Consider the following 21,111-nt stretch of genomic DNA (forward strand, 5'->3'; position numbering starts at 1 on the left):
AGTACTCGTATGCACGATCGAGTCTCTGCCGCTCAAGCAGCTTCTGAGAAAACGTTGCGACTTTAGGCCACAAGCAGCTCCTCCTAATCTGGATTCCATACTCAGAGGTCCGGATCACGAGGTTTCATTGGAGATGTCATGAGGACGACGAATCTTGACCTTGGCGGGACCGTCATAAACGCGGGCCGGCCCGTTTCGAACTTACTTAGCAGTAGATCCACGCGCTGGAGGCGTCGCCACAGCCGTTTAGAGGCTGACACGGTTTTCCTCTGATGCGTTTGGTGTTTTGAGGTAATTGACGACCCCCCAGTGCCAGTATCGCGGTCGTCTCTTTTGTTTCTGCATGACGGAGGTACTTTTTTCTTGCGTCGAGCTGCGGAAGCATTGCTACGTCATACCTCCTTGGTTAATCCCCATTTGCATTGGATTGTCTTACCCTACAGTAGACGCGGTCCAGTCGTGCTGCGTTCCGAATCTGTGGGTGCAAGGCGACATTTGCGCGTTTCACTCTGGATCGTCGTCAACCTGCATTTTCATCGTGTCCATAATCGCTCTCCTCTCTTGTTAGTGTCTCTTGTCGAGCTGCAGCCACAGACGTCGAGTGTGTCGTCACTGGACATTTTCGGTAAAGGCAATCCTCGCTGCTCTAGCGGCAGTGGTGCCTCTATTTTCCAGGGCGAGGGCCTCTGTAAAGCTGCATGTCCACTGTCCAGGTGAGTGGCACCAAATCATAGAGGCGTTTAGTGGATAAACCCCGCATCCCAGTCGCCCTCTGCTATAGAACCGTCAAGAACCGTGTGAAGTCGCTAGACTCATCAAAATATTGAAGAGATTGCGCCGATAACCAGAAGCGGGGGTAAGCAGCTGTTTTTTTGACAGGGTTAATGGGATGACAGGTCTTTATTTCCGATTTGTTCTGCACCTGCGCGCATATTCCAGCAAATTGACCCAATGGGGGACCTTGTCCGGTTCATGGCCCTCCAGCCCCAGAGCTTTGCTTGATACAGCCTCAAGACCACTTCCCAAAGCCTCTAGTCTCATCTAGCCAGTTCACCATCCTCCCTGCATCAAAGCTCCATGGCGGACAGGTTGCTCGCCGCTCAGGAACTCCGTAAAATACAACCGTGCTTGGACTTCAACGAGACTCGCCTACCAGAGTATCACGAAGCCTTTGCCAATCCGCAAGTGAGATTCAACACCGCCCTCGGACTCTACGCGCCACTCCCGAAAGACGGCAACATGAGTCAAGCGGTATTGGCAGATAACCAGAAGCAGCTTCAACTGCTGCCCGAACAATCAACAAACCCCTCATCCAACCCCCCGCGACGTCCGTTCTGGGACGAGATGCTACTCCAGGCAATGGCCAAGCTCAAATCGATTCGCGATGAACCCGTCGGGCTCGTTGGCACGCCCAACAGCATCCGCGCCGCGGCGGGATGGCCCGAGATTGTCAACACACTCGAGGTAGCCAGAGCAAAATATTACAATTACTCGGGCTTCATCGGCTTCTGGAAGAAGACGGGCCACAAGTTTGCCGACCACGCCAACGAAGGGAAGACGCTCTTTTCGCTTCTACCGGACTCGGAGTATACGTCGGTAATTCATTGTGTGTTTGATGTCATTTTCGATGTAATCATCCCCCTTTGTTTTCCATACCTGTCTCATCGGGCCTGAGTGTCTCACATGATGCAGGCAGCTAAAAGGACAGCCGAGATTCGAGAAGAGGTTGAGGAAACCCTGCGCCAAATGCGAGAGAAGCTGTCAGACGTGGAGCGTGTCGTTGCGCTTTGCGCCGACGATGACGACCATATCATTCTTGTGGCTATGAACGTGCTCGTGTCGGTACTCCAGGCGTTGGAAGACATTGTTCTCTACTACTCGTCAAAGAGAGGTATAGCGTCTTAGCATGCAAAACTCGTCCATCAATGCAAACGGTCGTGCTGACTTGAGACGCAAAAAAGGACTCAGGGTGACCGCCACTGTCTTGTGGAAGAAGGACGAATACAAGGCCGATCTCTCTGAATGCCTAGCCGGGATTAACTCGAGCAGCAAACGGCTGATTGAAGAGGCCAATTTAACTCACATTCGCGTAACCCGTTCAGTAAATATAAAAATGTCGGAAGGTGAACAGCAGCATCCGCGGTTTGCCACGAATGTATCTGACAGGTGTTTTCAGGGCTAGAGAAACTGAAGAAACTGCAACTGGGCCAGCTCAAAGTGGCGAGAGAACAGAAGAGATTGGCAGACAAGCAGTCAGAAATGGCCATATCCGGCCGCAAGATTGCCAGAAGGCAGGAGAAATTGGCCACGGATTTGAGCCGGGAGGCCGCATCCAACCAACGAAACGCCATTGCCAACGAGAGAAACGCCGCTGCAAACATGGCCAACGCCATAATCTCTGCCACGGCTTTAAACAGCTTTCTTAAACTATCCGAGGAATATTTCGTTGCCAAAAGCGGTGAGTGCAGATTCCCGCGCCTGTACCAGATACTAAACAATGGCATGCTGTAGATCTGGAGAGAGCTCAACACTTAAACGCCAAGCTCATGGTAAAAAACGAGCGCCTTTCCTCCGCGTTGCGAGAAGAGCGCTCACGCAGTCGCGGGCGGCACCCTTTGTTATCACCCGCGCCCATATCGCTGGACCAACTCTTGCAAATAATAAACGTGCCCGATAGCGGGGAAGAAACAGATATAACCAACATCTCCGACTCAGCCGTCCACGTCAATCGCCGCGACCAGGGCCGCGCCGAGCAACTCATCAATTACCCCCAGTTTCAGCAGTGGGTGGTTCAGACGCGATCGACTGAGCTTCTCGTACATGGCCACATGAAGCCAAGCCGGACAAGTGTCTCGGCCCTCTCGCTCTTCAGCGCCGCCATCGTGCGGAGCCTGCGACGGGACCAACGGTTCTGCACCCTGGCCTTTTTCTGCAGCGAGCACAAAGATGACAGAGATCCGCTGGTGGGCGGGATGGGCATCATCAAGAGTCTCATAGTGCAGCTTTTGAACCAGTATCACTTTGACGGCGCAGACCTCGGGTTCGCGATCCGGGACGTAAATCTGGATGCCTTGGAGGACGATGTTGAGCAGTTGTGCCGGCTGTTCGTCGGACTGGTGCGCCGAGTGCAGAGTAAGGTGACGCTTATTTGCGTGCTCGATAGCGTCAATGCATATGATGATCCGGATTTTATGCAGGAGCTGGAGGTGGAAAGGGTGCTGTACGAGGTGCTGTCGTTGACGCGGGATATCAAGGTCCAAACCCATACCAAGGTTTTGCTAACGAGTCCGACGGATACAGCTACGATATGGGAGGGGTTTGACGAGAGGGATGTAGTCTCGATGGCTGGGCGGCCAAAGGGTGGTAAGCATTTTGATGATGGTAGACTTGCGCAGCAGTTGGAAGGTATTTTCATTGGTTAAGGTAGATTCAATATTGTGTTTCCATAGATTAATATGAATCATCTGTTTCTAAGAGAAATACTGCTGTAATTGTTCAAATTGCGTTTAGCACAAAGCTAGTAAAAGGGGAAGGATTTGCCTGTGAGGGTTTTGCGAACCCTAATAGTCAAGGACCCCGCTAAAGCACAAAATGGCGGTTTACGGGTAAAGGATATAGTTTGCCCTGATCCAACGACTCGATTGAACCAGTTGAAAGCGAAGGAATCTCTCGATTAGATGCAATGCGAATGGAAGGCGCAAGTGATAGATTCGATGCCAGCCGCATGAATTTGCAGATTCGACATCGTACTGAACGCTAGGCATTTGATTCGATGTCCCCAAGACCGATGTCCCTAAGTCTTGACATTGAATGAATGAAGTTATCAATTCGTTTCCAATTTGCAAGATGTCTATCCCTGGATGGAGGACAAGCGGCCTCGGAACTGGCAGGCTCTTACTCCAAATCCCTATAAGAAATCCCGCGGTGTTACATAAATCCACTTGATAATACCGAAGTCTTTATGACGCAGTGAATTTATAATGGTAGATAGTTTATTTTTCGGTGACGACCAACATGTAGTTTCACGTGCAAACCAGAACGAAGGATTCTATACGAGTTGTATAATTATTCAGCCACGTAAGTAGTGGGGCCTTTTGACTCCAGTATAAAGGCCATAGCCCCCGCCGACATACTAACATGAATATTCTTCCATGTAAACTTGCCTCAACAGACTTCAGTCTAATATACCCATTCTTTGTAAGTCCCAGTCGCTTATAATTATCGGTCGACAAAAGCTGATCTGGTCTTGGATTACTGACTTTAGAATCACGGCATCTTTCATTTATTGGCACAATATATTATTTACCCTTTGCTTCTTGCCACGACATTTGACCTCAAAAGTTCAACTCAGAAGTCGCACAATATGGGCAATCCAGTGAAAGACGCATCACAGCAACAAAACGCCATTCATTACCAATACTTTTTGCTGATTTTACTTACGCTCTTTCACGGATACTATAATCATGTACGGCTTCATGGGTGGCTTAACGGGTCCATAGGTCTTCTCAAAGAAACTGCAACCGTTGTTATTATTGTTCAGTTTTGCTTCGGTAATTATTACGCAAGCCGTGATAGCAAACGCCATATCGCGGAGCGTAATGTGCGGCGAGCTACTCACGTGGCGAATATCACCGGCGTCGTGTTTACTGCGTTTGGGCTAATTTGGGGCTTCTACGTTCTGACGACACACGATTCCGATACAATCGACAACGAGAATGCGTTTAATATTATGAATAATAAATTATACCTTGTCGTGCTTATGGGAGTATCATTCTTCATTCAGCTCTGCTCTTTAAAGCCTGGTACTGGTGAGCTCGAATTCCTCAAGTATAGTTTGAGGTACCCATGGCACTTTATCTGGCCGTCGATGCAGAGCGAAATATTTAGATATAGTGAAAATATTCAACAGGAATAAGGAGCTTATATAGCCAAATAGTTATAATTACATTGTGCCTATATGGTAGGCTGGGGGTAAGCTAGTAGGCGTCAATATTGGATAGGATCAAAAACGTACGGGATCCTGAAAGAGATGCAGTTTGCAATGCATCGAGTTTTAATGCGCGGCCAGAGATACTGGCAAGGTTTAAGTTTCAACTGACTTAATTGTTCTAAAGATTCTTTGCCATAACCAGAGGAATTAGGCTCTAAATGCTCTTTTGTGACGAACCGAGTTCAAGCCATCTTCATTACCTAAAGCTTTCCACGGCCCTCAAGTTCTTTCATCAATTCTATAAAGTCTTCATCTCCTGCTGCAGCTAGCTCTTTGAAGCGAGGCATGTTTTCTTCAATCCATGTATCCTCCTCTCCGGTCTATCAGAGTAAATAGTCAGTATCTTCTCCAATCATAGGTTTAAATCGTACATACCTTTGGTCTGCCAATTCCAGCCTCTAGAGCTTGCGTCAATGTCCCATTGATCCAAACAGTCCGAAGACCCATTTCGCCATCTGTGCCGACAATTTTCTCCCACTCGCCTACAAGGTCTTTGCAGTGCTCTAGGTACTCCTCACTGGAGCGGTTGCTACCAGCTCGAGTGCGGAGGATGAGACGGTTATACTTTCTGCGTACACCGCCTCGAAAGACGATTTGGTGGCTGACGTCCGTATAACGGACATTGACGAAGTATCGTGGTGTGTTAAATCGCTTTGAATGTACGGTTGTGAAGGCATTGGCGAGGAGCTCCTGCTGTCGAGGAGTTAAGTGGGTAACGTATTCGACGTCGTACAGCGGCATGGTGGCTTCTCTGCTTGCTATTGTGCTGAAAGGTTTTTGTCATGTAACTTCTGATGCTGTCTTTTTTGTGTGATTGACAAGTCTAAATCACTCAGATTGAAATCAGTCACAATGATGCGCTTACATGACTTAAATAAACATGCCAACATGCCAGGCAAAGGCCCTTCCCCGTTTTTTCTTCTTCTTATTCTTTTGCTATTAAACACGCTATACACCTCAGAGCAAAGCCCGAGCAAAGTTCCAGTGCGATTATCGTAAGAGCTACTACGGAGTAGTACTTGGCTAGTGGCGGAGGAGTTCCCGCATGACCGCGATTTCCGCATTTTCCGCGATTTGCGTGCTTTCCGAGTCTTCCGCGACTTGGGGACTACACATTAGTTGAGTATATGATTGGGTACACAATAATAGCTTTCCACAGTTTACGGAAATCCTCGCTAAAAGACATGTCACTACTTTACAGATCAGACAATATGAAGAGCAGACACATGTAGCTTAATTTACTAAAGGTCAGAGTATCATATAGGCTATTACAATTATTGTTTACTCTATTTTAAATTAACAAAATAAATGCGCTACAAAGGCCGGCAGTGGCGAAGTAAATTTTTGCATGTGTCTGTTTCTTGCTTGTTTGTATTGATCTACCATACCTTATTTCATCTTCAAGTGTATTACTGTAGAGCGGTAATATTGGGGCTGGTAACTTCCTGTCGAACAAAAAATAAAGACTGCACTGGATTTCGATGAATGAAATACATATAAATTCAGGTAGATTATTGGACTGTTTAAATATCATAGAAACCAATGATCAAACTTAGATGTACCGCTACTATACTCTCGTCTTCAGTGTCAAATTTTGTTTCATTCTCTTTTATTTCTCAGGGTCTTCTACATTCTCCACGGTTTCCGCGACAGCTCCACCGCTTTTGCACAAGACATCTATGCGGTGGGTAGTGTGCTTCAATTGGCGGGCCAGAGCAACAGTTTGTCGGGGATTATCAGCCTCTTGGAAGATGCGTTCAATATCTTCCAAATTTTGTCCTTTTGTCTCCGGAAAGATAAAATATACCGTCGGAGGGATCGTAGCGCACACAAGACAAAATATAATGTAGTATTTGTACCCGATAGTATCAAGAGCCACGGGAGTCACCATTGTAATAACATACGCCCTAGTAATCGTAAGCATGTATGAACGAGTACCAGGAAGGTTTGCCAAAAAAGATACATACCACATCCAGTGATTAGCCGTTGAGATTGAGACCATCGGGGTGCGAAATCGAATTGGCGATACTTCAGAGCAGTATAAGTAGTTGACTCCGAGAAAGCCTAACGGGACAAAAAAGTTGAATAAGAAGAGAAAGAAGACTGAAGCCACCGAAGCGGCATGATTTTCCTTCGGGTACGATGTACTAATAGCTAGTGCCATCATACAAAGACCAATGCCAGTGCCACTAATCATGAAGAGGCCACGACGTCCAAGGCGGTCGACTGTAGCAAAGGCGACAAACCCAGACAAAAACTTCCAAGAAACAGCCGCGCCTGAGAGAATCCGTGACAACTGACTGTCAAGTTGGAGATTCTGCTGGAAGATTATTGTGCCGTAGATGGCTACGAGTGTGCTACCGCTCAACTCTTGCCAGAATTGAATGAGTAGACAGAGCATGAGTCGATATGCAATTTTGTCCCCACCGTTTCGTAAAAACTTCCAGGTGATGCTCGTCTGAGTGGTCTCTAGCACCGCTTCAATGAGTCTAATTTCTGCGGTGACTTCATTGGAATCTCCAGAACTATCTCGCAAAGCAGAAAGTGCCTGCCGGGCTTCCTCAACACGGTCATGTCTCATTAACCAGCGGGGAGACTCTGGCAAGAAGTAAATGGTTGACATGATGGTGATGGACAAAACATTCGGAATTGCAAGAGGCACCCGCCATGCCACCGAGCTGTTCTTGATCTGAAAGAAGCCTAGGCTCACCCAGGAAGCCAAAACATAGCCGAAGCTGATAAAGAGGCCAACGAGCACAACGTGTCGGCCGCGGCTTCGAGGCAGGGCACATTCTGATTGCCAAACTGGTACCGTGGCACTGAGCACACCGGCGCCTAGGCCAAGCAAGAGTCGGCCAACAATGAGTTGTGGTAGCCCAAAAGCGGAAGCCTCGAGGATCTGTCCAATAGTAATCAGGACAGCACCAAGGAAGATGGTACTCCGTCTCCCGAGTTTATCTCCTATATACGAGCAGCTGAGGGCGCCTAACATGCCGCCCGCCGTGAACAGAGCAACGATGGCACCCTGGACCGTTGTATTATTGGACTTTTGGGCACCCGTCACATGAACTGTGTCGATTCGTGGAAATGTCTCAGTCCAACTGTCGACAGTGAGAAGGTTGCCGACACTATTTTGCCCGAAGCCATAGCATATAAATGCGGGTGCGACGACAAAGAAGATCTGAAGGAAACGGAGTGCTCGTCCCTTGCATCCTAGAAACGTGGCAATTGTGGCCGTCATTGTAGTAATTCAATAGAGAGATTGTAATTGACGATGGACTTGTTGGAAGAAACATGATAGAGAAGACGTCGAATTGAGATATAAAAGGCTTGTTAACTACATGTATGTTATGTCAATACACGGACCTGATGTTTACTAGGACTACACCAGCTTTCGGAATTCTGGGGAAACCCGGCAACTGCAGCCCTCCCCACGCCGCTATTTTAGGCTCGAGGCTTTCTAAATAGATTGATTGTTAATCAACATGTTCGCCGGTGTAGGTCTTATTGCTGTAGTACGATACTATGGCTGATGTGGCTTATGGAATTGGTAGCAAGTGGATATAACTCGTATAAATCAGTCGCTCTTGGTTGCTCTAAAACCCCACACACTCCACACTTCCCCCATAGTCTTGTAAAGAAGTACAACCTGGGGAAATATATCTCCCGCGCTCATCCGCAGTCGCCGCACTTTCCGCGTTCAGCCGCTTCTTCAACAACACACCTGTCTTTGATGAGAGAGTAACAGATTCCAAATAGCACCGCATCAGAGAGAATGGAAGTACAGAGCTCAATGTCCTACACCGCAAGACGCATTCGACCTGCGATGCACCCATGCCAGCAGTGCAAGCGCCTCAAAAGGCGTTGTGACAGAGTGTTACCCGAATGCTCATTGTGCACCAGGTGAGAGAAATACTATTGCTTATGCCATCTTATCCGGGGTCTATCTTCCATACTTTCATTTCAATTGTGCCTGACAAATCTCTTACCCAGGACTCATCGACCTTGTGAATATCCACCTGGGTCTATGCCAGCTTCACCACAAGCTCAGTCGCCACAGAGCTTCTTGCCAGATATCCCTATAAACCGATTTCCTGCGACATACTTTTTTGATCGCCGGGTATTCAACGACTGCCATATGAGCATAGAAAGGGGGCATCTACCACCATCGTCTGTTGTACTTAATGGTTTGAAGAGCACCGACGAGATTCGTCAAATTGCGAATAAGTATTTCACTTCGGTGCATCTCTGGTTTCCCATTATCAACCGGAGCAAGTTTTACGGCAGCTTTTTACATGGTTCCGTTGAAGCAGACATTGAAATCTCTCTCCTTGCCATGTGCATGCAGATTCTAGGATCTCGTTCATCTAATGGCATACAAGCCCCGGACGCAGGATATATCTCGATCAGGCAGGCATTTATGCAGCTAGAGCAAGCTGGCGTTTTGAATATCACGGTACTACAGGCTCTATTACTAACCACGCTCTATGAAGTCGGCAACGGCATATACCCTGCTGCATATCTCACGATTGGCAATTGTGCTAGATACGCAGTTGCATTAGACCTGGATAGAGAAATACTCAACTGGGATTACAATGCACCTGATTGGGTTATGATGGAGGAAAAGCACCGAGCCTGGTGGGCTGTGCTCATACTTGACAGGTACATAAATTTCCCCAAGACGTGATCTGGCATAACCCAGTCTGACAAATCCAATTATAAGATTCATCAACATTGGCTGTCCTAAGAGAGCTTTATGTACCCCAGACCCAATACAGATGCAGTACTTACCCATGGCAGACGATGACTGGAATCAAGGAGTGCGTACCAATCCTAGAGCTGTACTTTACAAATAGTAGCAGAGAGAAAACAACATACTTACCGCTGCAAACCAGACACGAATAAGCGGGCCTCCTCACAGGCTCTCGACGCCTGTTGAGGTCAAGATGGGAAAATTCGCAAGACTGGCTCAAGCAACACACTTGCTTGGTCGCGTTCTTCGGCATATACGCGATCCCACGACAGACGAGGCTTTTTTGTCAGAAGAAAGAGAGGCCCTAGATCGGGCCCTTCGCTCACTCTTGTCACTAACTGTGGCTGAGGAGATGGCGGACACGGACACGGCCTTTTGTTCTCCCATGGCGTTATTGGGGAGGTATGTCATTTCCTCTGACGATTTGCCTGGCATAGTTTTCTTGTTCTTGTTCTTGTTCTTGTTCTTTCTCACCTGATCAATCTTTTTGCTAACGCAAACAGTGCGCTGTTAACCCTTCATTCGGAACCATCAGGGGAATTCTCTAGCACGTTGGCTGCGAGCCCTGTAGAGGCTTATAGAAAAAGCTATAATATGGCAGTTGAAGCCAATTCGCAAGCGGTACTTTCCGTCGCTCGTCGAATACTGGACTGCTGGCCATCTGCTCCACGCCACCCGTCTCCTCTTGTCCTGGACTGGATGTATCGTTGCATAGTTGCTTGCAATGTCTTCCAGAAAGATAACAACTCCTTATTGTATCATGAGTGTATAGAAGACGTCAGGGGAGCAATGAAACTATTAAGCCGTCAATGGGCTATTGGAGGTATAGAGTTCTTTCATCCTTTGGTTATAATTTACTGACTGCATTAGACCTTTACTTTAAACTTCTCGATATAGAATAATGTATCGAGCTACGGTATGTTGTTCTGACTCTATAACGCCTATGTACTATTCAATTTTTCAGTTCAGTATGATACACTTTATTGGAAAATGCTTCCGCTTCCTTCTCCTACTTAGCGTTTCGTATTCAGTCATTGTATTTCCAAAGACTCTCATCAGTGACAAATATTGGTTCAAATACACATGTACAATACTTTCTCCCCCAATACTACCGAAATATATTCTAATAACCTTTGAGTTTTTATAGCTTCCTGTTTAAGCATTTAGCTAGTAAATAGCAGCAGTATACACTGTTAATGCTGAGCTGCGGAATATTACAGACCATCATCCAAGGCAAAATCTTTATCCCAGCGCTTTCGCATGTTAGTATAACCAGGGAAAGGCCAATAGAAGCAGTTCATACCTTATCCCACGGGCGTTTGGAGTTAACAAATCGCAAATCTGTCCCGAGTCTGATTCGGCCCTCTGGATCATGATTGATGGTAGAGGCATGGATCTGATGTTAATGTTAGTCCTGACAAAATGTAACTGTTGTGTGGAAAAGCCATACCATATGCGGAGTATGCAGCACGACATCCCCAGCTTCGTAGGCAGAGACCAACCACCTCCTTCCTCGATCCCTTGCAAACTCACGCGGTGACTCGGACAGAAAGCCAGTGCTCGTCATATTAGCGTTAAAGGCATTCCGCGTCTCTTGATCGCTCATCCCCGCCGCCTTGGCCTTGCGAGAAAATTCCTCTTCCATTTCCCGCCCTACCTGGTCTCCTCCTTCGAGGTAAATTAGACCGCCTCCCTCGATACGCACGTCTCCTATAGGAACCCATGCAGTTACCGCCGTGGGTTCGCCGTATCTCATGAAAATCTGGTCATAATGAACGCCTATGGCTCGATTGCCTGGCGTATTATTGCGGAGTAAGGTGCGCCGCACAGTTAGGATATCTTTCCCCCAGCCTACGATATTGGCCACAAAGTCTCGGAGAATTGGGTGGTTGCAGAATCCGGCAATACCATCCTTTTCTGAGCCGTTGTACCATGGCTCCGTGTGAGTCTTGACAGCAGCTTCCACAAATCGTCCAGCTGGATTATTTGTATCAGTCTTTACGTCCAAACTGCTTGCTCCAATTCCAGGGTAATCGGAAGTCGAGGCAGATGAGTTGAATATGCCATCAACCGCTGCCGTCCCTGGTTGGAGGATACCAGTGGACGCAAGTGAGGCAAAATAGGCTTCGCGAGCAGCAAAAACATCCTGGCGCGGGAGGAGACCCTTGAGCAATACGTACCCGTCGTCTTTGTAACGGCGATAGAGCTCATTGATAGGTTCAGTTGGGTAAGAGATTCGCATCTCACAGACATCAGTAGGTGCAAGAAGGCCGTCGTTGACGTGAAGCTGGACACCGTGAATAGTGTGAGAGGAGGCTGTGGTCGGAACCTTGGAATGAGGCATCGTAGAAGCCGCTGATTTGTGTAATACAAATATGTATCTCGGTGCATATGCTTATACTTACTTTCAGAAATCTAGCAGTAGAATAGGCAAGTTGCTCTGATATATGGGATTACAAGATGCAGAATTTCACTGTGGATCATGATGTAATTTGGTTTCAAGTTGGAACTATGAATAACTGAATTCAGCATAGAGATGACAAGAACATGTTCTCACATTACTCCGAAGCAGGATATTATCAATTGTGCGGACGTGCAAAAGATGACGCAACAGGATACGGTTTCCGATCTCCAATGATTGCGCCTAACCCGCGATAGGGTATGAATGCAGTAAGTTCACAATCAAAGAACCGAATCTGTTGCAAGCATTGCTGCTCTATTAGATTTGGTTATAACCCGTCCAACCAAAAGTAGTAGTGAGGCCCGGCCACGTGTCGGAATGTCTCTCCTTACTAGGCGCTTCCTATGGAGACGGATCCTGATTCCTCCAAGCTCACCCAAAATTTGCTCCCGAAGAATGCTGGCGTCTGGGGCAAGCTAGCATCATGGGGTAAAGTACCACCCAGGGCAAGCTACAGTAGCGTCTGGGGCAAGGCTTCCACGCTAAATAGTTGAACTACATACTGTATGTGATCAACATGGAGATAGCGTTTCGCTTTAGGAAACCCTTCCCGGCGCCCTAACATCAGAGCGTCCCAAGATGACAGAATAGCAGCCTACCTAGTATTCGGGTGAGCGCGGTTAGTATATTGATGTACTGAGCAAAGGGTTGGTGCCGATGCTGGACTGGATACGGTACTCTTTTTACACCAATGAATCGATTGAGTATTTAACATCGCCTCGAGCATCTCTTCGAGTTCTCGTTCGATTTCGGATGTAGTTTGCTGCAAGATACCTTAGCTCTAATTATAACATGTATTTCGCAACCAACGTTTACGGCTGGACGCTGCTGGCAGAACGCGACGGTCATGATTGGGACTTGGACCGTGCCATGGCTGAGGCCAAGATTGCCGGCGTCCGTGGATGGGAGCACGCGTTCCGCAGCGCATCAGAAGTCCAATCAGTCGCTGATGCCGCTGCCAGGCAGGGTCTGGAGATGCACACAGCCTACGTCTTTGGAGCTTTCCACGAGCCCGAACTCGCCAAGGCCGCCACAGAAAACGCTCTTGAGATAGCCGACGCCTTACGCGCTGTTGGAGTGCGCAACCTCATCATCAACCCCGACCCGCTCCCTCAAGGGGCGCTCAAGACGGACGCTCAACTGCATACACAGAGCATTGCTCTCCAGGAGCTAGGTGCAACCCTGTCCGCCTCCGGTAGCCGTTTGCTCTACCATACGCACGACCCGGAGATGAAAGGAGGCGCTCGAGAATTTCACAACATGATGGTCAATTCCGATCCTGCGTCAGTTGGGCTCTGTTTGGACGTACACTGGGTCTACCGTGGCGCTGGAAATAGCCAAACAGCTGTACATGATATCATCACGTTGTATGCCGACCGGATCAGCCTCCTCCACTTGCGACAGTCCGTGAATGGCGTCTGGAGCGAGACCATTTCTTCAGGAGACATAGATTATTCTGCGCTCATTAAACATCTGGAAAAGAACCACGTCAAGTCCCTTATGACTATTGAATTAGCAATGGAAGCCGGAACACCTGCCGAACTCAGTGGGGTGAAAGCCCATCAACTGGCGATCCAGTACCTTGAGCCACTTCTATCGCCTGTTGCCTTGGAACCAACTGGTAATTTGGAAGCTCCGTGGAGGATCTATCTGTTCGGGGCTGGTGCCATCGCACGCCTCCACGCAGCTGCAGCCAAGAAACTTGACAGGTACCAGCTGTTTGCTGCCGACCCCTCAAATGAGGCCCGTGAGAGTTTCTCAAAAGCCTTTCCTCATGCTAAAGTGTTTGAAGACGCAGAGGTGATGCTAGCTAGCTCCCCGGCACAGGATCGCGATATAGTCGTCGTTGCTGTGCCTCCTTGGCTGCATCATTCGGCGGCATTGGCTTCCATCCGGTCCAAGAGGCACGTCTTGTGCGAGAAGCCAGTGGCATTATCGCAAGCTGAGCTCGATGACTTGCTCGCTGCTGCCCGCAATACCGGTCGTCATTTCGGTGACTGCAGCGTCCGGTTCTTGTGCAACGACGCTTTAGGCCGCGCCCGGGAAATTGTCTCGTCTGGGGGTATTGGATCTCCCTATCACGCACGCTTGGTTAACCGGAACCCTCGAATCCGTCCAGGTATTGAGTTCCAGCCGGAAAGCAAATGGTTCCTGGACAAGACACAAGCTGGCGGCGGCATCTCCTTTGACTGGGGTGTCTATGACCTTTCGATGCTGTTCGACGTCCTACGCCCTGTTGCGGTGCATGTCCACCATGCATATACCGCCGCACCACCAACAGGAGCTGATCCGCCTGATTGTAATATCACTGTGGAGTCGCACGTTGGTGCAGCAATGTCTCTGGAACTGGAAAATGGTGCCACGGTAGCACTAGACTTTGAGCGCGCGAGCGGATTTCACGGCGAATCTCAATCGATACTGAACGTTGACGGCTCGACAGGTGGCTTGTCCTGGGAGTGGTGTCCTCCTTTTGAGAACGATTCAGTCCAGCTGATGCACTACGTGGATGTGGCGGGCAAAGTTGATAAGAGGCTGGAGCAATTCCCTGCTTTTGGGTGGGATGAAGTCCACGGTCGTCCGCTGCTCGCATTCGTTGACCTAGTTGCCGGTCGCGATAGCGTTATCTTGCCAGCTAGGAGGCTTGCGTTTAACTACGCTGTCCTATTGGCTATATACCAGTGTGCTGCTGATGGTAAGCCTATAGATGTTCATCTCAAGAGTTAGTGAGCATTCTTGGCATCTCTACGCACGCAAATGTTTGAACCTTGACGGATCGATGAGGAAATAGACGTATACTCAACACGGCTCAGTTGTGTTGGTTATAATGTAGTTAGTTATACTACCTAATATTCCCTATTACATCTGATTTGCTCCCTTTAAATGTATTCATCAAACAGTTAGCACATTTCATCTCCTAAATCCGTAGCGTAACTAGATAGCCAACCACGGCTGAGCTCATCATGGTCAAATGTCAAATATGGTCAAGGCACCTCACTTGACGCAAGTTCCTCACATTGCCAACGAATTATATTGTATTGAAGTCGTTGTTGAAGAGTACTAGATACGTGATCTCTTTTCAAGTATCATAGAATGGCAATACCAAATGGCTTCTTAGCAACCGTCTCCAGAAACTATTTGCCCACCCTGTGGGTGGAATGGGTACCTTCCATTAGAACTGCCCAAAGCCGGGATGGATGCATCTGTTAGTCTTGCAGCCATACATGCCTCACTATGAGACTTCTGTCTGCGAGATTTAATTACACGTACATATGGATATCAATCTACTAAAATAAGCCGCCGAATTAGGTCTCAGAGCCCGATCAGCATACATTTACTACTCACCCGTTTGGGTAAAACGCTAACGGAAGCTTTAACGACAGTACGGAGTACACAGCACTGGGTTGCCTTATCAGGAAACAAAGAGATTTAGTATAATAGCCGTCCTTCTACTGGCTCAATGAATGCTTCTCTCAGCCCTCCATGTCTTCCATCCTAGCCCTTTTATTCATAACTCGACTATCCCTCGATACTTAATACTGAAATAGCATACACCATGGCGCCGCCATGGAGAATAGTGGGAATCAACTTTGATCATATGCACATGGGCGATCTTTTGCGCCATGCATTCAATCATCCCAACGCGGAAATTGTCGGCATCTGCGATCGCGATATGGAACGAATGAAGGACACGATTGCGGCGCTAAACATCAGACCGGAGACAGTCTTTTTTGATGTGAACGAGTGCATCCGCCAAACAAAGCCTGATCTCATCGTTTTATGTCCGGCAACGGCTGATCACGCCATCGCTGTCGAGCAGTGTTGCAGTCATGGAGTAGACATTTTGATGGAGAAACCGTTTGCAGCCAACCTACAAGATGCTGATCGCATCATCAAGGCCATGTTGGCAGCCGGCATACGTCTTGCAATCAACTGGCCTTTGAGATGGTATCCTGTGCATGCCACGACCAAACGCCTGATTGATGAAGGAGCGATTGGTGATGTTACTGAAGTACATTTCTACGACGGAAATCGCGGTCCCCTTTATCACCTCGCTGACAAGGTCGAAGTCACTGATGAGGAAGTGCAGCAAAAGAAGCCGACATCTTGGTGGTATAAGGCAGCCTCTGGCGGCGGGTCTCTGCTGGACTATCTCGGCTACGGTGCAACGCTGGGAACCTGGTTTATGAACGGACGTGCCCCATTGACAGTGACGTCCATAACATCTGCGAGCGAGAATCTCGAGGTCGATGAGCACTCAGTTACCGTCTGCCGATACAGCACCGGACTATCCAAGTTTGAGACCCGCTGGGGCACCTTTACTGACCCCTGGACCCATCAGCCCCAGCCCAAGTGCGGGTTTGTTGTGGTTGGGACAGGAGGTACAATTTCAAGCTATGACTTTGAGCCTCATATTGGACTTCAGACAAAAGAGCAGCGGCAAATTATCAATGTTCCGGTGGATGTCCAAAAAAGCCCTTTCCGCAATCCGATTGAGTATGTGCTCCATTGCAAAGAAACCAACACGCCGATATCCGGGCCGCTCGACCCTGCCCTTTGTCGCACCGCTCAGCGCATAATCGACACGGCAGTGGAGTCTGCAAAACAACAAAAAACACTAGAGCTACTTCAGTGATCCACGGCTCTTTAACAACATGTGCCCATTTTCAAGCACTCGTCAACAAATTTGCCAATCTCTAGAGCACATTATCATACAACCACCCCCCTTAATCAGCATTCATACCACTCTTTTGAACCCCTAAAGGATTTCTCGGAGGTCGCAGACAGTGATGGACACCGTATTGAAGGGTTATTCGAAGAGTTTGCATATAGTGTTAAAAAAGTAAACATTTCTGATGATTACCTTGAGTGCATCTCGGATCTCTTCATAGTCTCAAGTCAACTCCAATCCCACCGTTTCTTGAGATATTCTTGCGAACTCGCTGTAGGCCATGCGAAATCGGCTTCAGTCTTGATGAGTACATCCAGGAGGGCTTGTTGCTCTGTTTTATCAGTAAATAGATCGCCACCTCACCTCACATAGTAAGCATATATATTTCGTAGGCCCATAAATATTGATTAACTTACATAGTAGGATCACAGTACAGGCTTTAAACAGCGATGGTTCTGCATGCGGATTAGACAAGGCGATACCACATATTTTCCTCACGTCGTCTTTTATAATATCCTGTGGATCAATTAACAACTATTTATACCAATACCTGGATATACTTACATCAGTCAGACGCATTGCTTTGGCCCGTTCCGGTCCGAGACGTGGTTGTGAAGGGTTATATGCCGTTAAGAGTATATGACACATCAAATAATAAATATGACCAGCAACTATAATTATCAGTCAGTAGATGAGATACTATAATAGAACTTTTCTCTTACCATGGCAGTCATTTAAGAGCCAAATTTCTGGAAATACTCGGTCGCCATAATTCGAGTTTTTGCATTGAAGAGGCTCAAACGACTTTGGTTTCTTACGTAACCAGTCCTCAGCTCTTGTAGAGAGTTCATCCCAGGCCTGTGCAGGATCCTGCGCAATGTTACAATAGCAATAGTTCAAAACTTCTGCGCAGAGAACAATAATATGAATTGTCCAGTCCCAATCACTCTTTAAATCAGTAGAGCGATCAACATTTATGTACTTTGTCAGTAGCTTCATAGGCTTCCTTGTACAGAATGCGACATTAATTTCTTGTCGAAGGGCCACTCTAAATGCGGCTTGGCGAATGCCTGATGTACGATACTCTTGAGCAAGAACAAAGATGTGAGTACCTAATAGGTGACTGCAAGTATCTTTTCCAACTACGGCCACTAAGCGATTTGCTGACATCAGTTTCGAAGGTATGCCAGAAATAGATATATATGGCCTACCGGAAAGCTCTTCATACAAACGTAGAATGACTGTGGCAGCGCAAATAGCCTCGTCCAATAGGGTAGTTTGGTCATTAAGCATAGGGATTAGCAGGGAGAGGCATTCACGGTGGTACTGATCTGCAATATAAGAATCGTATCCGCTGGTGAGGCTAAGATGCCGCGAAGAGGCAGCCAGAATAGCAAGTAATAAGGTCGGGCATTCTGCAGCGCGTTGAACGACAGTGGTTGAGAATGATCTCTCTGGGTCACAGTAGTCGAACTGTTACGCTAATTAGTCAACTATTCTATCGATAGCCTTACCCTTAATGCAATTCCCAAATACACTTACAAAACGAGAAAGATTTGTGACAAAGTATCGTAGCAACATGGGTTCATCAGCACCATTCAGTCGCCATGGAGTCACTTCACATATTGTTTTTGAACTGCTATATAAAGCTGAGAGTGCCGGTGGATTGTTATGTCTTTGTGGAAACTGAGGATATTGTTGAGGTGTCGAGCTAGAAGAATCCGAAGAGGCTGCACATTCTGCAGCCAAACTTAATGATATTGACGCAGCTTCTTGAAGACTCGTGGTGCAAGTATTCAAGACCGTTGATGATAAGCTTTCCGCAGTAGGGGGCGTAGAGTGGCCATCGCTTCTAACGCCTACTAATATTTGGGCCGAGTGAGCACCATTATGTGTGCTCTCATCATCATCATGAATGGCAGAAGTTGCTATTCCAAAATAAGAGCTACTTGGAGCAGACGCTTGGGAAGACGACGGGGAGGGGTACGGCGATTTGCTAAAGACTGTGTCTGAGGAAAGTAATTCCTCAGTACTCAGATCTTGCGAACCTTGCTTCGGACCAGAGTTGTCAAGAAATTCGAACACAAATTGTACTGTATCATAGTCAACACTAGCCAGGTCTACGACAGTTGGTGTATGATCAAAGGATTTGTTCATACATTCCTTCGGAGTCTCAACCCAAATCTGGTTTCTGGGATACTTGAAGGAAGGGTTTCCCTCCAGAGTGGAACCCTGAATGTCCGAGTTGCCTTCACTGGTGTTCAAGAACCGATACGCCGGTTCTCTAATGCAAGCTTTGCCCAGCCACGTGCATCGACTACATCTGGGCTTCTTCTTATCACCTATATCAAGGGCTGTTTCCATGAATCGTCTGTAAATGAGGGTGGGTTGTTACATCTAGAGTGGGTCTCGCGGCATAACTCGCTATCTCGTGTTAGCTAATAGTATATTCGTGTCCCATATTGCTCTCGAATATCTCCAGATCTTACCAGCCTCGTTTGACTCCAATGCCCCGGCGAAGAGACATCGTCAGACGGAAAACCTGAAATGGCTCACAAACGCTGATCCAGCCCATGCTTACGGAGAAGCATTCCTTTTATGTTTCTGGTCCATTGAATTTGAGCGCTAGTCTCCACTGGCGCCAACGAAATTCACATTGGTGTCAGCTGACTCGCGGAATCCAGTTCCTCTTTCTGAAGTCATTCTCATAGTCTCTGTATCAAACCCCAGCTTTCTGCACTACCCTAATCTATCCCCCGCATCGGAACTTCCTTACATTGGTGGTTAAAATTGGGTCACAGATTAACCCCAACAACCGGTTTGAAGGAGGACTAGGTTTCCAATGAGACAGATTACCAATTATTGCATATATGCCTAGATTAGCTGGAAAGAGGTGAAGCTGGATTGATATGTATAGCAGGAGCATTGTCTTGATGGCCCTTATTAAAGAAACGCCCAGCCTCCAGAGTAACGTTTGCTGTAAAATTACCCCAATCTGTGGACGGCAGTGCGCAGCTCAAATTGCACAACATGACTGTGACATACAGAGAACTATGGACAGTAGCAAAGCCCTGGTTGGACACTCATTGTATTCTCGGAGAGGGTCCCTTTTATGAGGAGGAGACACATTCGCTGCGCTTCGTCGATGTTAAGAAGAGGCAGCTCCATACTGTCTCACTGGTTGATGGCTCCCCCTTACGTCCGCTCATCCAGCTTGATACTGTTCTTACAGTAACATCCGATATTGAAGGCATAGACCCCTACCACAAGATCCTTATCGGTGTTAAATATGGCATTGCCATTTTGGACCGTCAGTCGGGTAGCTACGAAATGGTTGCGTATTTCCGTCAGCCGAGCAATGAGCGTCTTCGCAGCAATGATGGTGCTGCTGACCCAAATGGTCGTTTCTGGTTAGGTAGTATGACGGATTTCGAACAGGGAGAATTTCTCTATGAAGGTATGGACGTCCCTTCTCAAGAAACTTTACTCAAGTGCTTACAGTTGGAGATGATTATAGGCTCCCTTTGGTGTTTTAGTGCCAGTAATGCAGAGGAAATTGAGAGGGGTATCAATGCCCCCAACTCTATTGGCTGGTCACCTGATAATAAGACGCTGTACTGGACACACTCGAGAAAACGACAGGTCCTGGCCCGTGATTACGATCCAGCAACAGGCGTAACATCAAACCAGCGGATCTTTTACAATCACCAGGGCAACGGTGAACCAGACGGTTTCCGTATTGACGTGGAGGGAAATATATGGCAGGCAATTTACGGCGAGTCTCGGGTGCTTAAGATATGTCCCAATGGTAGTGTGGTAGGGGAGATCCGCCTTCCAACACGATATATTACTTGCGTGGAATTTGTTGGTACTGAGCTATTAATTACTTCAGCAGCTGATGAGGATGGAAGTGATGAAAGAAGCATACGCTATGGAGGCTCAATATTCCGAGTGGATGTTGGGATAGCAGGGGTACCGCTTTTTAAATACAAGATGTGAGTTATTTGGTTGAACAGTAGAAGCCAGCTAAGAATATGAATAATATGACAAAAAAGTATACCAGTGTAGTAAAATATCTGCATCTTAGCGCATGTAAGTATGGAGGTTAACGTACGCTTGAGAAGGTTCACGGTTAAGTCAAAGCTCCTAGTGCGAGCACCGCCTCCATCTACTTTCCAACCATTACACCTCAGCCCATCACTCATTCTTTTGATATTTCCTATGCATCGTACTCTTAC

General features: G+C 47.5%; 10 protein-coding genes across 10 annotated transcripts; 6 read left to right on the forward strand and 4 right to left on the reverse strand.

Annotated features, from left to right (window-relative positions):
* Positions 1 to 851: 851 nt before the first annotated feature.
* Positions 852 to 3,472, forward strand: TRIVIDRAFT_209310 (uncharacterized protein; the record flags this gene model as incomplete). Its single annotated transcript, XM_014101839.1, has 5 exons — positions 852 to 1,606; positions 1,697 to 1,891; positions 1,962 to 2,123; positions 2,177 to 2,458; positions 2,512 to 3,472. The coding sequence occupies 5 exons, from the start codon at positions 1,078 to 1,080 to the stop codon at positions 3,420 to 3,422; spliced, it is 2,079 nt and encodes a 692-aa protein (XP_013957314.1).
* A 718-nt stretch (positions 3,473 to 4,190) lies between these two features.
* On the forward strand, positions 4,191 to 5,045 carry TRIVIDRAFT_216133 (uncharacterized protein; the record flags this gene model as incomplete). The annotated part of the gene is made up of 2 exons (XM_014101840.1): positions 4,191 to 4,197; positions 4,265 to 5,045. The coding sequence occupies one exon, from the start codon at positions 4,364 to 4,366 to the stop codon at positions 4,913 to 4,915; it is 552 nt and encodes a 183-aa protein (XP_013957315.1).
* A 145-nt stretch (positions 5,046 to 5,190) lies between these two features.
* TRIVIDRAFT_60074 (uncharacterized protein) lies at positions 5,191 to 5,731 on the reverse strand (the record flags this gene model as incomplete). Its single annotated transcript, XM_014101841.1, has 2 exons — positions 5,191 to 5,310; positions 5,366 to 5,731. The coding sequence occupies 2 exons, from the start codon at positions 5,729 to 5,731 to the stop codon at positions 5,191 to 5,193; spliced, it is 486 nt and encodes a 161-aa protein (XP_013957316.1).
* An 868-nt stretch (positions 5,732 to 6,599) lies between these two features.
* On the reverse strand, positions 6,600 to 8,231 carry TRIVIDRAFT_60073 (uncharacterized protein; the record flags this gene model as incomplete). The annotated part of the gene is made up of 2 exons (XM_014101842.1): positions 6,600 to 6,897; positions 6,958 to 8,231. The coding sequence occupies 2 exons, from the start codon at positions 8,229 to 8,231 to the stop codon at positions 6,600 to 6,602; spliced, it is 1,572 nt and encodes a 523-aa protein (XP_013957317.1).
* Positions 8,232 to 8,816: 585 nt separating this feature from the next.
* Positions 8,817 to 9,649, forward strand: TRIVIDRAFT_29024 (uncharacterized protein; the record flags this gene model as incomplete). Its single annotated transcript, XM_014101843.1, has 2 exons — positions 8,817 to 8,893; positions 8,984 to 9,649. Coding segments are annotated over 2 exons (743 nt in total), but the record flags the coding sequence as incomplete, so codon positions are not given.
* A 1,308-nt stretch (positions 9,650 to 10,957) lies between these two features.
* On the reverse strand, positions 10,958 to 12,087 carry TRIVIDRAFT_29376 (uncharacterized protein; the record flags this gene model as incomplete). Its single annotated transcript, XM_014101844.1, has 3 exons — positions 10,958 to 10,996; positions 11,047 to 11,139; positions 11,194 to 12,087. The coding sequence occupies 3 exons, from the start codon at positions 12,085 to 12,087 to the stop codon at positions 10,958 to 10,960; spliced, it is 1,026 nt and encodes a 341-aa protein (XP_013957319.1).
* Positions 12,088 to 13,722: 1,635 nt separating this feature from the next.
* TRIVIDRAFT_149911 (uncharacterized protein) lies at positions 13,723 to 14,928 on the forward strand (the record flags this gene model as incomplete). The annotated part of the gene is made up of 1 exon (XM_014101845.1): positions 13,723 to 14,928. One exon carries the CDS (start codon positions 13,723 to 13,725, stop codon positions 14,926 to 14,928), a length of 1,206 nt encoding a protein of 401 aa, XP_013957320.1.
* An 829-nt stretch (positions 14,929 to 15,757) lies between these two features.
* On the forward strand, positions 15,758 to 16,837 carry TRIVIDRAFT_29196 (uncharacterized protein; the record flags this gene model as incomplete). The annotated part of the gene is made up of 1 exon (XM_014101846.1): positions 15,758 to 16,837. One exon carries the CDS (start codon positions 15,758 to 15,760, stop codon positions 16,835 to 16,837), a length of 1,080 nt encoding a protein of 359 aa, XP_013957321.1.
* Positions 16,838 to 17,100: 263 nt separating this feature from the next.
* TRIVIDRAFT_29036 (uncharacterized protein) lies at positions 17,101 to 18,460 on the reverse strand (the record flags this gene model as incomplete). Its single annotated transcript, XM_014101847.1, has 6 exons — positions 17,101 to 17,231; positions 17,290 to 17,389; positions 17,438 to 17,544; positions 17,596 to 18,024; positions 18,085 to 18,346; positions 18,416 to 18,460. Coding segments are annotated over 6 exons (1,074 nt in total), but the record flags the coding sequence as incomplete, so codon positions are not given.
* A 1,443-nt stretch (positions 18,461 to 19,903) lies between these two features.
* Positions 19,904 to 20,872, forward strand: TRIVIDRAFT_28406 (uncharacterized protein; the record flags this gene model as incomplete). Its single annotated transcript, XM_014101848.1, has 2 exons — positions 19,904 to 20,330; positions 20,391 to 20,872. 2 exons carry the CDS (start codon positions 19,904 to 19,906, stop codon positions 20,870 to 20,872), a joined length of 909 nt encoding a protein of 302 aa, XP_013957323.1.
* Between the last annotated feature and the right edge of the window lie 239 nt (positions 20,873 to 21,111).

Source organism: Trichoderma virens (genome assembly GCF_000170995.1).
Source record: "Trichoderma virens Gv29-8 chromosome Unknown TRIVIscaffold_6, whole genome shotgun sequence".
NCBI classification, from domain to species: domain Eukaryota; kingdom Fungi; phylum Ascomycota; class Sordariomycetes; order Hypocreales; family Hypocreaceae; genus Trichoderma; species Trichoderma virens.